Source organism: Orbicella faveolata, unplaced genomic scaffold (assembly GCF_042242905.1).
Source record: "Orbicella faveolata isolate gen_17 unplaced genomic scaffold, um_ofav_v1 contig_4, whole genome shotgun sequence".
Taxonomy (NCBI): Eukaryota; Metazoa; Cnidaria; class Anthozoa; order Scleractinia; family Merulinidae; genus Orbicella; species Orbicella faveolata.
This window is the reverse complement of record NW_028301569.1, coordinates 7,325,538-7,341,255: the sequence shown is the minus strand read 5'-3', so window position 1 is coordinate 7,341,255 and position 15,718 is coordinate 7,325,538. Positions and strand designations below refer to the sequence as shown.

General features: G+C 38.4%; 1 protein-coding gene and 1 long non-coding RNA gene across 3 annotated transcripts; one reads left to right on the top strand and one right to left on the bottom strand.

Annotated features, from left to right (window-relative positions):
* The first annotated feature begins 5,178 nt into the window (after positions 1 to 5,178).
* On the top strand, positions 5,179 to 5,510 carry LOC149101296 (uncharacterized). The gene is made up of 2 exons (XR_016203042.1): positions 5,179 to 5,349; positions 5,456 to 5,510. It is a non-coding gene; the product is annotated as an uncharacterized LOC149101296 (long non-coding RNA).
* Positions 5,511 to 5,525: 15 nt separating this feature from the next.
* Positions 5,526 to 14,386, bottom strand: LOC110068653 (uncharacterized). Of its 2 annotated transcripts, XM_089276069.1 has the most exons (5): positions 13,950 to 14,386; positions 11,180 to 11,385; positions 9,870 to 10,231; positions 8,549 to 8,752; positions 5,526 to 8,009 (listed from the first exon to the last, which is right to left on the bottom strand). In XM_089276069.1, the coding sequence occupies exons 2-5, from the start codon at positions 11,373 to 11,375 to the stop codon at positions 7,671 to 7,673; spliced, it is 1,101 nt and encodes a 366-aa protein (XP_089132195.1). In that variant the 5' UTR covers positions 11,376 to 11,385; positions 13,950 to 14,386; the 3' UTR covers positions 5,526 to 7,670. The 2 variants fall into 2 exon arrangements, with proteins under 2 accessions (XP_089132195.1, XP_089132196.1); XM_089276070.1 differs by having other exon boundaries at positions 11,180 to 14,386.
* Between the last annotated feature and the right edge of the window lie 1,332 nt (positions 14,387 to 15,718).

Here is a 15,718-nt window from a genome sequence, read left to right as displayed (position 1 = left end):
TTAATATAGGAATTTTATGGTATTTTATTATATGACGCAAAGGCTTCCCTCCAAGGGAATAGGGGAGGAGGTGGGGTGGGGTGGGGGGGGGGGGGGTTTAAGGGACCTGATCAAGCTAATTTAAAACATCATTTAGCTCTAGCTGTGGGTTTGCTCCCTTCCTCTCTCCCTGCCTCCTCTCCCGCGATATTAAAGTTTTATATTACTTGTATCTTAACGAAAGTGTGTAGCATTGAATATACTCGTATCGATGGTCTAAAGGCAAACAGGACTTTGACTTTTGACCATGAACACCAAATAGATTTTGTCCCCACGTGGGATCGTACAGGCGTGTCATTCACATGGGACCTGCTATCCGCACTCCCTATCATATCCGAACCCTTCAGTGCATTATGCGCCTGTTCAACTGGTAGAAACAGCTGACCAGTTCCATGTAAACAGATAAACATTCCCGAGTTTCCCGAGACCTGACCAGGCCTGGACTGGCCCAGGTATGAAATGGAACCATTTGGGACCCACGGTCCTGTGCGAAGAGAGCCAAAGTTCCATGGTGTGTCTATCTCTAAAACTGTAGTGTTCAGCATGACGCGCAACAATATTTCGTTCTTTCACAGACAACTCATATTGGAGTATAATTGTTACCTTGTGTTCATTCGCACCTAGTCCTTACTCAAACCCGTCAAATATCTAGAAATAATCAGGGACACCCAAAGGACCGTTTCGGTAAATCATATGTTCGTAAGACCTTCAATCCCCTCCCATTTTCTTTTAAGAGGTCTTTAGAGAATTGTCACCTCGAACTTTTCAGATTGATAAAAATATCGTTTTGGGTATCAAAAAGAGGTCAGCTCAGATTATCAGAAAGGTAACAAGACCCTAAGGTTTCGGAAAATGGACAAAAAAACAAAAACCCTAATAAATTGGAGAAGAATAACCAAAGAGAACAAAAAGTTATAGTGCAGCGCTTAATTAACCTAAGAGCTTTAAAAGCAACCCAGATACCCTAAAACAGGGTTTTAAAGAATTTGAGAGAAAAGCTTCATTGCGTGCCCCTGAATTATTGAAGACGGAATGAACAACAAGCAGTGTTATGATACATTTACATTGTTACAATAAGTTACATTGAAGTGTTAGTTATTTGATGATTTTACAAAGAAAAATAAACACTACTGTTTCACAAACATGAATTCGAAAGTGATGCCAAGACAGGTTTTTAAATGGCTTTATCTAAAAATACCACACCATTCTGAAAAAGACCTCTCAAAAACGTCTTCTCTACAAAAAGTTATCCCTCCCCCCCAAGAAAATAAATAAGCTGAGCCAAAAAAGGAAAATACGAAAGCATGAGGTAAAGTGTGTGTACAACACAAGTGGCCCATCAGGCTGGCACTTATCCCTAGTTTTGGTAGCATGAAACACCCTGGAGTATTTCTACATCCCTCTGGATGGGATGCTAGTCAATATTATTGTAGGGTTACCCCCAGCACAACCATTTATACAACTGGGTGGACATAGGCACTGTGAGAGTCATGCAGTGTCTTGCTCAGGAACACAACATAATGGAACAGGAGGGGCAGTTTTTCTCTTCTTGGGATTAATATTTGAAGAGTGTAAAGCATCATTAGTGCTCGCTGTTCAGTTTGAGTTCCATTATTTTCGTATAATGAAGTGAATACAAGTACCTCCATTGCGGTAACTCCCCCTCCCTTACAGCATTTTTCATTTAGCAAGTGTAAGTAGAAGTTTTCACTGAAGTAGTATCTAAACAAAGAGGGTCTCCAGAGAGTGTTTGGGAAAAGGGGAACATTGTTATTCATTTCAGATTTAAGGAACAAAGGACATTGACAAATATATCTCCACTTTTGAGGGGAACATGACCTGAATAATAGAAGGTCAGCAATTCTCTATTGAATTTATACATTGGGAGCAGGGAAGAAAATGCAAAATTTTTTAAGAGCCAGTTTGATCAATTGTTTTTGAAATTCATGTTTTTTGTTGTTGTTGTTGTTCATTAGGACACACAAACTCTCTAATCAACAGAGGCTCATGGGTCTTTTTTTGGGTGGGGGTCGGGGGGGGGGGGGGGGAGAATCTGCAGAGTAATTTCTATAATGACCATTTGGACCTCTAGCAGTGGAGGCAAGAGTATACTGTACACCCCATGGAAGGCCCTTATCTAGTTGCTCCAACTGTATACCAGTGTACCCCGCTACATGTATTTGATCAATGGAATCTTAATGTAATATATATTACAATATTTTCTCTGAGTGTCTATAATGTAATGGGTGGTGATTGTCTTTTATAAAATTTAATGCCTTAGAGATAACAAACAACACAACAACCCTTCTGAATTTCCAAATGTCTAAGAGCGATCTGAACAGAAGAGACCATCAATGTTGCAGGGGTGGGGTTGGAAGGCAGATTGACCCTGTGGAGGATCATAACTGGTGCCTTGTGATTGTTACTTCATGTACATGTAGTGACATGAAAGGGGAACTTTGAGCAAGGTCAACCAGGATGATTCCAATATTATTAGGGGATTAGCCACATGTAATTCTAGTTATTTCACATTTTCTGGTCGAGGGAAGGAGGAATTTAACTGTGGACATAACCTGTAAAGAAAATTACGTCAGCTTTGGTACAAAATAAAAAAGATTACAAATAGAGTAACAAGAAGATATGACAATTGGTATGCTGTGGCCAAAGTAAACCAAGATTTGCAAGTTGGCTGCACATAATATGCAAACATCAACTGACAGAAAATTAATACTGAAAATAACAAAAATTAGTAGGGGGCCTAAAAACACAATAGATTAGAAAATCCTTTCTTTTTGATGTAATAATTTGAGAAATATGACAAGGCAAAAGATATTAAGAGTCATCAGTGACACATATGTATGGTAAATAAGCTATTATACAAATGAGATGAAGTCTCAGGTGAATCAAACATACACAGGATGACACATGTAATGGCCAAAGTAGACCAATTCTTTCAGGTTGGCAGGCACAATTTAAGAAAATTAATGAGTAAATATAATAAGTGCCAAGTACATGTACAAATAAATAAGTCAAATAATACATTTAGTCTACATGTACATCTACATAAAGGGGGGTCCTACAAAATTTTTATGGCCCAAAGGTGGTTGTATTAACAGGGTTTGGCAGTACTTAAAATAAATTCCCATAAAAAAATAATCATGTACATGTAAGCAATGAGACGAGTGCAATGGCCAAAGTATAAGTAAGGGATACAAAATGTAATAATTTCCTAATATGAATAAACTGATGTTTACTGAAAAATTACCAAGAGCTTTGCAATACTTTAAGTTTGTGATATAACAATGTTCATTCATGTTATGTAATGTGCATGAAGTGGCTAATGTAACCATCAAAATGTCCTGTTGACTAAACAATAATATTATGTAGGTCAAAGAATCGATCATTAAACTAACAAGGGGGAGTTAAAAAGGCCTGATTAAGATTACATTGTACATTATAATATTTGATAGGACCTTGTGCGTGCTCTGATTGGTCAAAACCCCATGTTTTATCACAGTCTAAAACATACAAAAAGTGTGTTTTTTTTTTTTTTGCCATACTGCCTCTAGTCAACATTTTTGTTAGACTAGAGATGGTGAAAAACATTTTCTCTGAAGAAATTTGTAATGGAGCTCTCTGCGAAGCAGCAGACAGTTTTGAAGATGAGGTTAACTCAACAAATAAAGAAGAAGAAGCGACAACAGTTGAGAAGTCGCATTTTGTCGAGCTGTTTTGTCGTTTCTATTCGTGGCGTGTAACATCTATATCATAAAGCAAATGACAAAGCTTAAGCCATATATTACACTGTAATAATCCATGTACACTCCGGACATTTGAGAACACTCAAGAAACATAGAAAACTCTCGTCTGTAGCTAGTGTTTTCTACGTCTTCCTCATGTTCTCAAATGCCTGTCATGTTGTGTTATCACAGTGTAATACAGGGCTTAGGCTTCTTTATTTGTTAATTAAAAAAATATATTCTGACAGCTAGATAAGACATCTGCCACCTGGCTAGTTGGTACAGTAGAGTGCCAGTCTGCTGTGCAGGAGGTCAAGGATTTGAGCCCCAGACCGGACCCAAGATTTTGTGGTCTATGAATCATTGAATGTGATGTTTGTTAAAACGGGTTGAGGCCTTAATGAGTAATAAACTGAACTGTTGTATAATTTACATGAGTAAATTCACATGAGTATGTAATGAAGTGATGGTTTGCATTGTGCATGGAGCTGCAGGTGCTCATTATACGATATAGTAAATATTATAATACAGCTGTATCATTTATTGCATGCTTAGAGCATTACCCGTAAAACAATACCCCCCGGCGAGGATTAGTCCCTTATGTGGGCTATAAAGGTATGTGTGACCCTGAAGGGTATGGTTTTTGAGTGATAATGTTGGTCTGAAAAATGGCATAGTATACATTTTGACCATTTTGGTCTGAAAAAGGAAATGTTTTTCACTCTGACTTGGCATTGGGTATTTTTGTTCACAAGAAACTATTTTCTTCGGCGTTAAGATTCGCATATTTGTCGCCTTTCTCAAATGTTAATGCAGATGGAAGCTATTTCTGGTATATCTGAGGTCAATATCATGAGATATTAGAGTTCTGAAATGGGCTATCGATTTTTGGCTCAAGTCTGAATAACAGGGAATGGAAAAAGCACAGATTTTGGTCTGAAATAGGGCACAGTTTTCCAGGTCGGCTCGGGTTGCACATCTCAACAAAAAACTTTTGGCTGTATCTTCCCGGGAAATAACAATACGAAGCCGAAGTGAACGCTCTCAGAGCGTCTAGTTTCCACAGGCTTTCCAAACCAAACTAAAACAGAATGAATGTAAAGGCATTTCATATAAACAGAACCGAGAGGGTGCAATTTCAAGGCAACTAGGTACACGCATGGGATCCGAGAGGCCGAATTGTGATGCCGTTCTTCGTGTATTGTTAAATATATCGGCGGGTAATGGTTGTTTCAAATATTCTAGTTCACGAATGATCAATAAAAAATATCGCGTACCTTATCACAGTCATGTAAAAGCAAATGCAAGACACAAAACCTCCCCAATCCAAGGTCATACAAAATGCCGGGCATCGGCCGCCATATTTCTGATTTCCCCCTCTTTTAAACCGCTCGCGCCAGTCTCACAGTGCTGTATTAATTGACAAATAAGGAATTTGCTCCCAGTCCTTGTCAATCATTGGTAAAGAAATATGGCCGATTTCAGCGATTTCGTCGTTGGGCTCTTGTTATCTGCAGTCATATCGCAGCCAAGGCAGATTCCCAAGACAGCATTTTAACACCACGCAGAAGTATGTCTAATTTGGTTGGGCAAGAATTTTCGTTTAGTTCTTATGATTGAGAAGTTCACACGGCTGTTTCCATGCTGTTTACATCAACACTGACATTTCTTTTTAGTGTGGCTGTTTTGAGGTGGCCAGCTGCCGACAGCTTATGCCGCAGAACTAAGAAAGGGAAGTACGAAATATTATGTCTTTTATTTTTTATTATTATTTTTTTACAAGGTAAAGTTTACTTCTCAATAATGACATTTTTTTTTTTGATTGACGGGTGACCCCCGTGTTTTCTGTGACGTCATATATGCATATTTTTGTAATATCTTACGATTTCAATATCTAGTCCCTTCCCAACAAAAATGTACTTGAGTGAGTGCTATGGTTAAATATTAATTCACTGTTCAAGAAAATTTGCAATTGAGCCATTTAAAACATTAAATTGGTCTCAAAGTGGGCCACTTTCAAATTTCTAGATTTCTCACCCCTAACTGTCCATCTTCAATGCAGGTATGACCCCATGTTTAATAAAAAGCTCTGAACAAGCTCAGTTTAAATGGTATATGTCAAATTCAAGCTCTTTTGAAAAAGCAGTTATTCCTCAAAATAATGAAAAATACATGGTGAACTTGACAAGGTGTATTGTTATCTGAACTGGTAGTCAATCAAATATAAGGTCTCTTAATGGCTGCAAACATGTTGTTTAAGGGCTATTAGGAAAAAAAGGGGGGATGGCAAAGCAGGGAGGGAGGGATGGGTATAACTACTGTATGTAGTTCAAATGCAGAAGGCACCGACTTCCCCCCGACCCCCCACCTCCCGCAACCCTCCTTGATTTTGGAGCAGAGGTGAAATCTGGGAATACCAATTCTGCTACCAGCTGTTCTCACCTTATATAGTTTGTAGAATAAGGCTTTTGATGGTTGTTTTTACCTTAGTTATTATACTTTTTAAGTGTCATGTAGCAATGCAGTCATTAGTAATAATCATTTGGGGTATAATATCTATAATTCAATTTGACTACCTTCCTACATCTATGTGAAATGCTGTGTTAAATTTGAATATTAATAAGATGGCTGTGCTATATTTACTTTTAATTTTGGGATTCCTGTTATGTAAGGTTACTGTGTACTGTCTCATGTCCAAGCGATGTGAGCACGTCTGGTTTAAACTGTAGATATACGTAAACCCCATAAAAGGTTATAGAGGTAGCTATCACACCATACTAAGAATTCTGAAATAAAATGAATTGTCAAATTTTTCAAGACCTCTAAATGTGAGCATCTGAATCATCATTTGGGTCCCTTTTGAAAGCTAGAAGTCAAAGGGAGTTTGTTTGTCTGCCTTCAAATTTGGACAGTAGCTAATTCGACATATAAATGACAATTAAGCAGGTCAGCAAATTTTTCATCTTCAAAATAATATTTTTTTCCCCAAGAGCAATATTTCTACAATCACTCCATATTATTTTTTCCTATTTCGAAAATGTTCTGTAACTTTTCACTGAAATTGTATATGGCAAATTGCAGACATGTTTTTTAGTGTTTTGGTTCCAGAAACTGAGGGACAAATTAAAGAAGCAAAAAACAAAATTCACTTTCACTTGTGGCTTTCAAAAGGTGATTCGGATGCTCGCATTTAGGAGTTGTAAAAAAATCGACAATTCATTTTATTTCAGAAGTCTTGATTTAATGTGATAGCCAGCTCGACGAGCTTTCAATTTGATAAGGGGTGTAAGTATCTACAGTTTAAACCAAAAGTGCTACATCGCTTGGACGCGAGACACCTCTAAAGGTATACGATAGGATTTAATATAAATTTTTTTGGTACCAATATTTCTACACTGACAGGGTAACCTTGTATAATTTATTTAATATTACTCATTTGATCATTATTTATTTATTTATTTATTTGTTTTTGTTTATTAATATTCCTATTTTTTAATTTATTTATGCTATCTGATGAAAGGAAACTACTGTTTTGTTACATCAGTGAGTACTTTTTGTCTTAGAAATATTGCAATGCAACTCCCATACATTGCATAGGGTATCCATTTGCATTTATAGGGTTTAAGAACCCTCGCGGCACACACCTATCTGAAATTTACTGAAGCACCTCCTTGGGTTCAAGGGATTAACACTGATCCTAAAAATACTGCCCTCCGTTTTATTGATGTTAAGTACCTCATGGGGCAAGAGTCCCCGTAAATAAGTCAAATAAATTGTGATATCAGTTACCATCACTTTCGCATCCAACCCCAAAGTGTCTCACTTCTATAAGTAAAAAAGTAAAGTAAGGAAATCTCATTTATAATGGTCATGCCACACCTTACTGTTTTCTTAGCTGGGATATTTATCAAATGAATATTTGTTTAGAAAAGGGTGTTTCCCCATCATTTTTATGACGCGCTGTTTTTGCTCCTCGGTCCAAACTACTGTGTTTCTGGTGACTGAAGGAGCTCCATACAAAATATCGCTGCATCTTTGGAGGTAATCTCCAGAACATGTGACACCCAAATGGTCACACAATCTTTGTAGCGTTTCCTTGGGTCTTAGCACTGTTTCATGTGCTGGAATATCAAGAACTGCATCTCCGTACCTCTCCTTGACGCGCTGGTTAATGGCTGCCAATACTGAGTAAAAGTCAATAGAATTGTCCAGTTTTGTCGCGTTGTTTATCTGTCGGAAAAGATACAAACAAGCAAATGCATAAATTAATGTCGTTGAAATTTAGAGCCTTTCGGGAGAAGGTTGTGGCGAAGGGGGATGGGGAGGAAGGAGCTTCTATTTTGATTCAATTTGATCATCCAGCTGCCCCTTGTTTTCTTTCTGTTGAATATAAATCAAAATGAAGACACAATGCCCTAAAGCAGGAGTGTTAATTTTAAACTCCATACCTATAAATAAGTGACCCAGTCACAGCTCTCGCAACTGCAGCAGGAGCTGACTGAGGTTTGAGGATCTTTTAGGTCACTCTCCTCGAAAGGTTGATGCTTTGCGTTCACATCCAAATTCGCTATATCCAAATCCAAAACCCCTCTTAATTTCTACACGTTGAATATATATTAAAAGCACAAATGAAATCCCGATAAGTTTTTAAAAAATGCTAACAATTATTTCTCTAGTTTCCTTCTTTACATTCGAAATCATTTTTGTTATAGTTGTGGGCAAAATAAACATGGTGATCTATGACGTCAAAAACATCATAACCTTCATACTTTTACTCCTTCTTCTCTAACAGCGTCACGTGAGCCCGTAGCGCGAAGCATAATGGTTGCTATGTTGTCAAATGGATTCCTGTGAACGTGTATGAATTTCATTGGTACTTGAACGACTTGATTGATTTCTTCAAGAATGCTCAGATCGCCGCGTTTAAAATACAATTCCAAAGATGTCTCTCCCCCTTTCTTGTCCCCGATAACCTAAAAAAAATATTTTATTTTATTTTATATTGCTACATAGCATCCATTACTTCCCTGTCATTAGTGTATTAGTATATAATTACATTATAGTCTATAACAATGCGTTATTTACTGCTACATATTTACATGAAAGTTTATTACATACTGTGATGTTGTCCCTTCAAACCCTAACCTTCCTAATGTATTACATACATTTTCTGCCCTTAAGCGGGAAATTCTCATACCGAGCCAAGTGGCCCATCAGACCGGCGCTTATCGTCAGTGGCATGAAGCAACTAGGAGTGTTTCTTCTTCTCCCTGGGTGGGATACTAGACCATCGCAGGGTTAAATTCGCCGGTACCCATGTAGACACCTGGGTGGAGAGACACTGTGAGAGTTAAGTGTCTTGCCAAAGAACACAGTTGCAACATGATGTCCATGGCTAGGGCTCGTTCCTAGACCGCGTGATCCGTAGGCGAACGCGCTAACCAAGAGGCCAAAGCACCTTTTGCATCCTTTTATTCCCATTGTTTATTTAATATGCACAAGTAGCTACAATTTACAGGAACCTTACCTTTAATTGAATATCTCTTCTAACTATGGTATGAATAACATACTCTGCTGATTAGTAAACAAGGGGAGTAGTGGAAATGCATACATTATTGTACGCCGGGACTTCCAAAACTTCAAGTTGTTATGAACTGTGAAGCCTTGGAGCCGACTGGCTCGTAGCTGCCGAAGCTTATCCCGGTTTCTGTAGCATGAAGCGGCTAGGAGTATTTCTACTACCCCTGGACGTGATGTTAGTCCATCGCAGGTCACTCCCCTGCTATTTGTTAGGTTTCTCCAACAATTCGCCGGTACCCATTTATACTCCTGGGTGGAGAGAGGCACTGTGAGAGTAAAGTGTCTTGCCCAAGAACACAACACAGTTATGAACTGTGCTGCCCTTCTATTTTTGCGTAAAACGAAGTTTGATTCTGTAACTCCGTTGTTGATCAAGCTTCACTGGCTCCCTGTTACTCAGTGCATTGTTTTGAAGATTATTGTATTACTGACGTATAAGACGCTTTTAAGCATCAATTAAAATGGGCGAAATCTTTATTTTATTTTAATTTATATTACTTTTTTATTTACCTTTATCCTTGTTTGATATCCTCCTTGCCATAAGCCGGGCACGTTATATTTGTATCTATCGCCCGACACGGAGTCGCTAGAACGACTTAGGAACATTGCTTGTTTTGTGGATAAGTGATGGAGGTCAAAAAATAACTTATATTTTGCCAAGTTTCTCTTTGAAACTGTTGATGACTGATTATATTTTCCCCAATTTTGTATCACATCGTACTCGTGTGGAATGATAATTTCTGGATGTGCATCCAACATGGCGCCCACCAAGCTATGACTACTACGAGGATATCCAATGAACATTACAAATGTCTCCACTCCATCGTACAATTTGAAACGTTTCTCTGCGTAAGAGATGGAAGTAGTTTCCCCTGAAAGTGCAAAAGACAATTTTAGTTTGTCTCAGCTGAGTCAGTATTTTTTAAATTTGGAATTAGCTCATGATGACTTCATAAATTCAAATGTGCCATTATACTATATGTTTGACCCAAAGTACTAGTAGGTGGAAACAACCTGTTAGCAAAAATAAGCCAGCACTGACATCGCGAAAAAAAAAAATGAAAATATAAGAACAAGTATCTTTAAGTAATTTGTACATTTATTTTATTCGCAATTTAAAGACGAGTTGGCGCATTCGAGACCACCTTGAAGGTGCAGATGAGGCTCATAGTTGAGAATAGGTCAAAATTGGACGTTGTACTGTCTACTAAGCAATGCGTGACAATTTGTTTTGATAGCTTAGATCTGTGCAAGTTTCTGATTACTGAAGTAGACTGAAATTTTAAAGGAGCTTTACTCAAAATTACTTTAAAAGTTTATGAATGAACCTCAGAACCTCGTGAAAATAAACAAACATTTAATTTAGAAAGTAAAACTTCAGAAATAAAGTAAGCTTGAGTAAAATTAAGACGAGTTGCAAACGGCAAACTTGAATATATTGCAGCTCCTTTAACTGATAGCTGATAGCTGAGTAATCGACAGAAATTTAAATGATAACAGACTCCCTTATCGTTAAAGGAGCTCAACCACGATAATTTGGCCATGCTCAAAACTACCTTTAAATTGAACGAAACCTGAAAGTAGTAGTTTACTAAGATTGAAAAACACCAGAGATGTACTAATAAACCATAAAGGAGCAAGGATGGTTAAGGAAGGAGAAGGTTAACGCGGTTTACAAACAACGAAACTGAAAAATGTAGGCTAAACATTTTAAGATGCGCAAACCAATACATAGCTACTTTGAGTTGCGCATGTATTGGCGCGCGAACTACCATGACTCCCGACTATATTTGATCCGTTCCCCTCACTGTATAACTTACTGTTTGTAAGACTCAGCCATGTATTAGGAATGAATTCCATGCTGTGGAGACTAACATCTTCTCTCCTTGGGAATGTTTCTGAGATGTTTGATGCTTCAGGCTCTGTTTTAAAGCTGCTAATAACGTAAAGAACTAAAACAGCGTTTAAGGCCAAAAGTGGCTTAAGCCAGCGCCGAGGAAATCTCGTCCAAGCCATCGGTTAGTTTCTGAAAAAGAAAATTAAATCGAAAGCAGGCGCTGATTTGTTCAGTGTAAAATTGTCTTCGAGGCATCTTATCCGAAACTTATTTTAGATGTTGACAAACCCTTGTGTTAACGTTAAAAAAATTCTATTTTCGGGAATCGGTGACGGCGACTGACCATGACATAGTTGACGTAGTGTAACTTTTGTTTCCTATTTAACATATCAGCGCGCACGCGATTGGTCTAAATTTAAAAACGCGTCACATGACTGAACTCACCCCAGCTAAAACTAGGGATTGTCCGAGTGATATATTTGAGGGAAAATAAACACAATAGCCTCCATTTGGTACGAAAATATGCTCGGGTATTTTTCCTTGGACATTATCTGTTCCTCGAAGCTCACAGTTCTCCTCGAGTTTCGTTCTCCGGAAACTGTTCGCTTTTCTGAACAGATGATGTCTGCAGACAAATATCTGAGCTTATTATATGGCCAGCTCCGTGAGCGGGCAAGATGAATCAAATCCTGCGCTGTGATTGGCTACCCAAGCGGGCAACATGGAGCTATCTTGCCCGCTCGGGACTACCCGCCGTGTCCCGCAAGAAGAATTTCCGCGAAAGCCATATAATAAATCCTTTGTTGATTAAACTTGCTCAGTCAAGATGGTTGGATATTGGCCTCATTCTTTTTTTTTTTTGCGAGTTTATGGACCTCGACTCCATCTCGGTCCATAAACACGTAAAAAAAAGAACTTGGCGAACATCCAGCCATCTTGACCTCACACTTGGTCAATAACACATACGTATTTTCGCTCCAAATGGAGGCTATGTTTACAAGTGTATGTGTGAAACTTTGTGACCAATAAGTGAAGTACATAATGTCTCATAGACCCGAGACTTAGGGGAGTTGATTATTTATTAATGTTCTATAACTTTTACATTTAAAAGATCTCTCGTGTTCAATTTTGTGATATGTGCCTGAATAAAGTTACCTAGGCGTATTCCAAACGTCGTGCTACTTCCGTGCCGAACTAAATTTAAGAATAGACGATTTGCATGATGGCCTCATTTGACTGCAACTACCAGAATCCTTCACTTTCTCTGTTTCTTATGCTAATTAGGGAAATTGTTATTTAAACCCCACTGGAACTTTAAAATTTAAATAATGAAGAAAAAACGAAAGGAATTCTGGTAGTTGTAGTCAAATGACGACAACGTTCAAATCTGCTGTTAAATTCGACTTAAGTACGGCAGTAGCACGACGTTGGAAACCATTTAGTTCGGCAGGCTAAACTGAGTTCGGCACGACTAGCTAAGGCCTTGTCGTTCCGCACGACAGTAGCGCGACTTGTATTCTTGCCGTACCGAACTGAATCATTGCCTGCCGCATCAGCTGCCGTTGCTTTCTAGCATTTAAAATGGTATTCAGCAAAGCAAACTTCTTCCGATATTCGGCGCGGCTGAATTAAATTCGACGTTTTGTCATGCCACTGCTGGGCCAAGTTCATTTGAGTTCGGCACGGCGGTAGCGCGACGACGTTTGGAATTGAAAAATTCAAAAATTGTCTCAAGGTCACACAAAAGGTTCCGAACATTTCCGAAGATAACCGACGATAACCGAAGACTTTCGAGGAAGACTCGAAGTTACTTTTTATCACACACCGACAAATTTAAGTACAGCTTAAGGGTCAAAAAAGATATCAGTGAAGTCATCAATATAATTACTAGTAAACGTATGGAAAATACACCACCCGAGTCCCGGATGTGATTTCGTACAAAATTTTACGAGTTGCGTATTTTCCAGTAAAACACTTGTGTCTATATAATATCCCCGAAGGAGTCCTCGAAACCGATCGTATAGGAAGGAAAAAGAACTGCTGGCAAATCGGTGATTGGACTTTCGTATCCTTGGAGACGATAACAACTTGGCAAGCATGCGTGAAGCGGCGAGTGATTCTGAAATAAATATGCCATTTATGAATATCTTTTCTGGGAAAATACCAAATGAATTTACGTTCCTATAGGATATCTTCGAATAGATTTTTCACGATTAATTTGCTGTGGCGGTTTATTGAAAATGTGTTAAAATTTGATTGGTTTTACGCCGATAGTTAACGCTTGCGTTTTATGTACGGTATTCTATCGCTTTCAGTTTAATGATTAATTAGTTGCAAAACCTATACGATGTATGTTTTGGGGGTGAAAGAATAAAGAAAGTTAAAATTATTAAAGAGAGGAGAATAGCAGGAGAATGAAGAACATTAATTAGACATCTAGTTCTTTGTAGTTTTGTCTTTGCTAAGCTCGCCTGCTCTATTAATTATTTCTAAATTTTGAAAGAGATCCTAGCATTAAAACCTTTTCTGTGAGACGTTTGTAGATATTTGGTTTACTTATTATCTGTGGATCGGCTTGTTAGAAAACAGCTTCAGTCGTGCAGCAAATTTAAACAAGAACGGGTTTCGGGCAGGAATTCTGTGCCATTCGTTTTGATGTACTTGTTCCCAGAATCAAAGGCAACTGCCCATTGCCCACGTTCATGAGTTGAGTCTTCATGGTGTTGTAAATTCTCGCTACAAATGGAACTTACCGTACTGCTCTGGGTTTCTCTTTTAATGTTTTCCTTTGAAGTCAGCTGTAATGTTTTCTTGCGAGGTACGTAGCTAGGTTTCTGTTGAGAACTCGACGTGATTTCTAGCTCTTTGTCCTTGACGAGGTCGCAATGAACCTTTCAATTTTTCATTGAAACAAAAAACCACTTCCCTGGATCAATTAAAGCTACCGAATTGAGTAAATACACGAATTTTTCATAATCCGTCAGACGCTCATTAAAATGAGGGACCTCCTGGCATACATTTGTAAAACGTGGCAAGTTTGGGGTCCAATGCTTATTTTCACGAGCTTGCAACGGATCTGTTATACAACATATTTACTAAATTCGGCATGATAAATCGAGACAGTGTTTTTGTTTGAACGAAAAAATCGAAAAAAAAAAAACGTAACATTGTAAAAAAGGACCTTTCAAAAAAAAGAATGTCATTATAGCCCGGGGCCCGTTTCTCGAAAGTCCCGGAAACGGAAAAGTAGAAAGTCTAGAAACGAAGAAGTGTATACGCCTAAAACGTCATGTAAATATGAAGGGAACCTCTGTATGTGAATAAAACAGCTCTACAATCATAAGGTTTGGGATTTTGCTATGGGTGCGAAAACTTTTCGGGATCATCGAGAAACCGGCCCCTACAGGCCACAACCAGTTAGTCCCAGTTTCGGGCGCCAAGTTCAAATATATTACGTTTGTAACAATCATTAAACATGTCATGTATACACGTGATCTAGCACGGTCGTGGCCCGCTGGCCATCTTAAAATTCTTCGCCATTTTGTGAACATGCATACAACTTTGAAAAGCTAAAACGTTAACAAATCGATCAAGTTAAACTCCGCTTGAAAATTCCGATACAATCGACACCAAATTCAAAGGTAACCCCTCTCATATATCACCAACATATTTGCGTTTGCCACACCTTACTGTTTGCTCAGCTAGGATATCTATTAAATGAATATTCTTTAAGAAAAGGGTATTTCTTCATCATGTTTGTGACGCGCTGTTTTTGCTCCTCGGTCCAAACAACTGTGTTTTTGGTGAAGGCGGAGCTCCGTACAAAATCTTGCTGCATTTTTCGAAGTAACCGTCAGAACAAGTAACTCCCAAATGGTCACACAATCTTTGTAGCGTTTCCTTGGGTCTTAGAACTGTTTCGTGTCCTGGTATATCGAGAACTGCAGCTCCGTATCGTTTCTTAACGCGTTGGTTAGTCGGTGCCATTATGAAATATAGGTCAATGGACTCGTCCAGCTCTGTTGCGTTGTTTATCTGTGGGAAATTACCGCGATCCAAAATTTATGAAAACCGCAAACTGCTTAGTCTTATAAAACTGCAATACCGCAGGTTAAAATAAAGATTTCCGTAAAACCGCACCAAAACTAACGCAAAACCGCATCACCGCAAACCCTTACGCCCCCCTCTTAATGGCTGCCAATACTGAGTAAAAGTTAATAGAATTGTCTAGTTTTGTCGCGTTTATCTATCGGAAAAGATACAAACAAGCAAATGTTTAATAATAATAATAATAATGATGATGATGATGATAGTTCGTATAGTGTGATTATCTGGGTGAGGGTAGCTCTGAAAAGAACTGTTGTTGGTGACTGACGTTTCGACAACCTGAGCGGAAGTCATCTTCAGAGTCAAGTGAATAGTTCTTGTCAGTCGATGATGTTATAAGTCTGGTGTGTTGAACGTGATTGGTCAGTTTAGCCATGATGGTATTGGCTGAAAGACTCGTGTAAAGTTTGTCATC